The 5,936-nt window shown below is 42.4% G+C and overlaps 1 protein-coding gene across 1 annotated transcript; it reads right to left on the bottom strand.

Annotated features, from left to right (window-relative positions):
- Nucleotides 1-2,502: 2,502 nt before the first annotated feature.
- On the bottom strand, nucleotides 2,503-5,588 carry LOC120641837 (autophagy-related protein 8C-like). The gene is made up of 7 exons (XM_039918109.1): nucleotides 5,406-5,588; nucleotides 5,211-5,275; nucleotides 5,058-5,112; nucleotides 3,668-3,723; nucleotides 3,539-3,591; nucleotides 2,926-3,044; nucleotides 2,503-2,819 (listed from the first exon to the last, which is right to left on the bottom strand). Exons 3-7 carry the CDS (start codon nucleotides 5,095-5,097, stop codon nucleotides 2,725-2,727), a joined length of 363 nt encoding a protein of 120 aa, XP_039774043.1. The 5' UTR covers nucleotides 5,098-5,112; nucleotides 5,211-5,275; nucleotides 5,406-5,588; the 3' UTR covers nucleotides 2,503-2,724.
- Nucleotides 5,589-5,936: the final 348 nt, after the last annotated feature.

Here is a 5,936-nt window from a genome sequence, read left to right on the forward strand (position 1 = left end):
TTTATGAGTCAAATAGTCATTGGATCCAAACATGTGAAAGCTATTTCATTGGAGGGTTATTTGTTTGGACTAAATAGCTCTAGTCCAAATAGCCAAGCGCTAGTTCTCCAAACACGCCCATTGTAAAGGAAGTCGTTTTGGACATTGACACGATCTTCTAAAACAAATGACCAGTAACTTTTTATTATAAAAAATTTATAAAATGTAATCAACATATACTTTTACGAAACTACATTTCAAGATGAATCTACTTATATTATTTTTATATTTTCAAACTCAACCCAAAAGAATTTATTTACAGTTAGAGTTTAAAATACTTGATTTAAACAATCTCAAAACAACTTCCTTTACCATGGAGAGACGAGAGAGTATGGTTTTCTTCCTGCCTGCTTCCTAGGCGTCAATTAAATGGAACGAACTGCTTGCAAATCTCAGTGCTAGGTCGTGGCAGGGGACTAGGGGAGAGGTTCGGACTTCCCGTCAGGAATCAGCAGCTGCTTGTCTTTTTCTGGAATCTATTGGTACTCTCGGCATGCAGACTCTTGGTCGGATTTCATTGCCCCACCATGTGTAGTGTAAGCATTATACGTCTTGTGTTCGAAAAGGGGATGGATGGATGATGGATCGATGGGTGCTTGTGTTGTGTGTGTATATCTGCCTTCCTTCGACTCCGTGACCCAGATTTATAAAAGTTGATGAAAAGCTGTCTACTAGGGATTCGGAGTATAGCAATCCAGATTCGTGGCCGTTGGACGATGGGTCGACTTCAACCTTTAGAAATTCTTCCTCAACTCTGCTCTTTCTTTCCTCCCACGGCCACCGCCCTACCATGCACAAAAGTGTTGCGCCCTACCATGCACAAAAGTGTTACGCCCTACCATCAACAATCCCCCCTCAGCTCCGTGCTCACCGGTGATAACCCAATCCAAAACTCTCCAAAATCCTAATCATATCTACTTACTCCATCCGTTCCAAATTGTAGATTATTTTAACTTCTGCATCCGTGCCAAATTGTATGTTATTTTAACTAACTTCTGCATCCGTGCCAAATTGTATGTTATTTTAACTACGGCATCCGGTAGATATATAACAAAAACTATACCTAGATTTACCAAAACAATCTAAGATACACAACTTCTTCGCCACTCCCCCACGCCTTGTTTGATCCAAGATGCCAAGAACACAGCAGGGACATGGCTACCAGCCCACAAAAACATACGGCCAACAAAACTCCAGAGATAAGAACCATGCCACTGACAGCGAAAAGTAAATGTAGCAACAGGCCGGCCCCAACGTCCTCAGCAGTAAACGGCGGGCAACGCCAATGCAAGAACCAGGATTCCCAGCATTCATCCCGACACCCCGATGCCGCTGCCAGGACGAGCGGCAAGGCCACCATCACCCAGGCTCTGCAGCCATCAGCAACAGAGCCCGAAGGCAGTTATGACCAGGGTTAAAAAAACCGGCCGGAACCGGTCCGGTTACCGGTCTAACCGGCCCGGACCGGTTCCGGTTCCGGCCGGTTTCAAACCGGGCCAAATTCAAATTTTAAATTTGGATTCCAAAAAATGGAAAAATTCCAAAAAAATCTTAAAAATACTTTAAATTGCGACGAATCTAATGGTGTCAATTTTTTTTCAAATATTCGTTCATTTAGTATACTTTGCGAGCATTTGAAGTTAAACAAAAAAAACATGCATACAAAAGTATACAAATACAATGTAAAAGTAGTACAAAAGAGGATTGAAGGGTTCATTTAGACTAAAATATATTATACAAACATTCATTTAGTATACTTTGCGGGCATTTGAATTTAAACTAAAAAAGAAAAAAAATTGAATTTAACTTAAACCGACCGGTTACCGGTCAAACCGACCGGTAAACCGGTCTAACCGGACGGTTAGCCATTCGAAACCGGTATAATTGCGGGTTTTTACCGGTAACCGGTCAAACCGGACCGGTTATCCGGAACCGGAAGCCGGCGGTTCGAACGGAACGGTCGGTAAAAAAATCCCGGTTATGACACCAGCGACATAAGGCCCTCGTGCAGTCGTGCCTGCCGGAGCCGGTGAGCTTTTCCATCAGCTGCCGCTGTGGGACGCGCAATAAAACGGCAACAGCGACCGGATTCAATGGCAGGTTTACAGCAGCAGCAGGAACCGTGTAAGAACTAAGGATGGATCCGAATAGCTGAACATTCGAATTATCCGTATTCGTATCCACTTAAAATATAAATATGAATATCTGTATTCGTATTCGATTTTAATATGGATGTCATATGGATGCATCTGAATTCGATTTTGAGAATTTTTCTCTATCCGATTCCATATTCGTATTCGAGGAATATCCGATCACATCCGTATCCGTTCGTATCCGATGAGATCCGCATTCGTATCCGGATTAAAATGTGGTAAAAAGTGACATTCGGATCCGATTTCATCCGTATCTGATCCGAATCCATCCTTAGTAAGAACAGCAGCAAGAGACGAACATGAGGGCACATCTGTAACACACTGACAGGTTTCATAGCCTGTCGATTACTTGATTTAAGCGATAGATGTATATCAAGGACAGCTGATGATAGGTGTTTAGTACTAGATGAGTGCAATCACATGCAATGTGGAAACCAGGATATACACAGTTGCTTGGCAGGTCTTATTTACAGGAGGCATTAGTAGGGAAGCCAGGGTGGGCCGACCCCATTGAGGTGAGCTGTGGCGCCATCTAGAGCAGCCCGAAGGTGTTCTCGCCACTGTAAGTCATATAGAGGAACCCGTCCTCGTCCTTGTTCTCTTCATAGATAGAAGACATCAGAGCAGCTGGAAACAGAGAAGCAAAATGAAGTGAGAATGCAGATTATATGGCCAACGACTGAAGAAAAATCAGAGTTCCACAAATGTTATTGCTGTATTTGTTTTCACAGACCTGTTGGTGGAAGAGTGTTCTTCACAAAGATGAAGATGGCCTTCTCAGCACTGAGCTTGATTCTCTTCCTCACAACGTAGACAAACTGCCCAACTGTAAGATCAGCAGGGACGAGGTACCTGCAAAGTGATAGGAATCAGAAAATCGGAACAGATTATTGCCTACTATGGCTGCCATGGCATGCTTTGATGTGTGCAATAGTGCTTTCATGCAGCAACATTTATTTTCATCCAGAATGAAACTGCAGTTCCTTCAAGACAAAACTTAAATCACCAATTGTTTCTGGACCACAGAAATGTTGAAACTATATTAAATATTTAAAGCCTATTTATTAGTAGTATAGATGTCATCAATGAGCCGCTGGTATCTATTTAGATGATATCATAGATCATGATACAGTAATTGAGACAATTGAATATAGTGTTGCATATTTGTCTTGGGGTAGCCAGATATAATGTTATGATGGCACCGACTGCCATCAGTTATCCGGGGAAGAAAGGGTAGAAACCTTGTTAGTACTACCCAAAAACAATTAAAGATGAGGATAGGTCATTGGTAGTTTAGCTGTAAAGAGTATAGCAGTTATGGTAACTTAGAGAAGTTGAGAACTGACTTTTTCTTGTCGATGTCAGGAATATCACTTCTCTCAGCCTTCTCAACAATCACCTGCATTGCACAAATTGACATAAGTTAGAGAGTAACCATGACAAAAGAAGCTGAGTAAACAGGAGGGTTTGCTTACAGGAATTCTGTCAGGGTACTTCTCTCTGATCCGGTTAGCCTCAGATTGCCTCTTCTCTGTAACACAGACATGGCACAACAGCTTAATGATTCAGTTTGTAACCAGAATAAAAGGCTAAATTGTCTTGTGAGAATGCAATGGTAGAAAATGTTTGAAATCAGTGCTGGGACATAGAGTTGTTGCTGTGAAAGAGACTAACTAACAGATTCTCAAATGTTGCCAGGTGCAAATTTATCTCACCTGCTTCTTAAGGAGAAGAAAATCTACCATAATTTCCCAGGTCAAGTAAGGCATACATGCCAATCAATCAACATAAATGGTAGTACAACTGTTAAGCTAGGAAATAGTAACAAATTAGCATAAAAGCACAATTGAGTCTGATTATCGTGTAACTTATCAGGATCATGAGCACATTGTCAACAATTAGGAACCTTTTGATACCAAATAGAGTTTCAGAAGCATAATTGCAGCTTCCCACTAAAGCCCAATTCGGAGGTGGGATATATAATTGCTGTTGTGCAACTGGCAGAGTCATCAATGTTGCCTAGTGCATATTTGGAAAGAAAATGTGTACCATTATTACCCAGCTTAAGTAAGGCGCACATGTCAATCAATTGATGTTAACCCACTAACTTATGTCAACTCAACCATAAGCTAATAAACATGCAAAGTTCAGCTAGGCTGTTACTTAGCACAAAAAACACAATCAAATCTGATTATCCTGGAACTTAACAGGAGCATGAACACATTGCCAACCATCAGGAACCTTTCAATATAACTCCAGACCATCAAAGCCTCGTGAGCATGCAACATTCTTTTTGAGTTCAAATGTATTATGTGATTCAATATGATTAAATCCCACATATTTGATCCTCCAGACAAGGGACCACTTCAGATATATGTCATAAGACAAACCCAATGATCAGTTTAGAATTTCAGATTAGCAAGCAACTTCCATTCATGTACAACCACCGAACAACACTATCTTACATAAAATCAGATGGCAGACGACTAAGTCAAATCACATAGTTGCAGTCAAGTATTACTGCTACCCAATCAACACCAGCAACAAAACCTCAAGATAAGCTGCCCAAACAATTGGCACAAGACTTGCATGACTTAACCAGCAGTTGCTAACTTTTGAACAGAGCTGACCTTCCCCCACAAGGTACACCGATTATGGTTGCTCAAAAACCTAAGCAACTAGATGGATAACCGCTCAGTTCCTCAGTATGGTAATCCTTAAAAATTACTCCTAATTTTTGTACTACAGCCATTCGTCGAAACCTTAACAAGTAACAAGCAAGCGGAATTAACTCGCCGAAGAAAACGCACAACACATCAAGCTACAACCACGGAATCAGAATGGGCATGGGAACATTAGACTTACCGAGGGGGTGCTCGAGCTTGAACGAGCTGGTCTTGGCCATCACGCTCCTTCCTGCCTACAAAAACGCCAACCAATCCCCAAAATTAACTCCCCGAGATAACACACATAAATCGAGCCGATCGGTCTAAACTAGCCAATCGAGGGAAGTCTTACGAGTCGGGTCGGATTTCGTAGGGAGGCGACGGAATCGGTTGGTGGCGGCGAAACTGCTCCGGGCCCTGGAATCCACCCCGACCAAAAAAACACGAAACACCACCGAATCGATTAGAGCGAGCCCCCGATCGGCGGAATCCTGGGCTGATTGATGGAAGAGCGGAGAGGAAACACAAACACCAGGAGGGGACTCACCGGATTGGGTTCGCGGATGAGGGTTTCTTCTTCTGCCAAGGCAGCGGCGGAGAGACGGGAGCGGTGGGTAAGGGGAGGGGAAAGAGTGGGGGATTGGGGTTGTATGTAAAGGCCCGCACGCGCACGAAACGTAACGCGCAGGAAACTTGATTAGGAAACCAGGCAGGGCTCTTTTGGCACAAGGAAACCAAGTCCTCCAATAATGCAAGGCAACGTATCATCATACTGTGCTGATGCTGACGATGAACAAGATTCTGTTCATCGGGTATTAAATGGATAAACCGGCAGATTCGTTGTGAGAGAAAAGTACTGCGCAAGAAGTTATACGGCAGATTGATTGTGAGAGAAAGTACTGCGCAATAAACCGGAAGAAGAGCTGCCGAACGCTGTCCAAAGGAGATAGAAAATGGTATTACATTGACATTTTATACCTCTTCGACTTTTTATTTACTATTTAATTTAATTTACTTTGAATAATCGGCATAGTTCTCTCTCTTTTATTCTGTTTGAACTAAGTTCTCTTTTCCTTTA

This window comes from Panicum virgatum, chromosome 7K, assembly GCF_016808335.1.
Source record: "Panicum virgatum strain AP13 chromosome 7K, P.virgatum_v5, whole genome shotgun sequence".
In the NCBI taxonomy this organism is placed as follows: domain Eukaryota; kingdom Viridiplantae; phylum Streptophyta; class Magnoliopsida; order Poales; family Poaceae; genus Panicum; species Panicum virgatum.

What these genes read in the sequence shown, in the direction of transcription:
- LOC120641837 (XM_039918109.1), bottom strand. Translation starts at nt 5,097, where the DNA reads ATGGCCAAGACCAGCTCGTTCAAGCTCGAGCACCCCCTCG. An exon ending in CCTGACATCGACAAGAAAAA is followed by an intron (nt 3,045 to 3,538) that starts GTCAGTTCTCAA and finishes ATCACTTTGCAG; the next exon opens with GTACCTCGTCCCTGCTGATC. An exon ending in GAACACTCTTCCACCAACAG is followed by an intron (nt 2,820 to 2,925) that starts GTCTGTGAAAAC and finishes CTCTGTTTCCAG; the next exon opens with CTGCTCTGATGTCTTCTATC.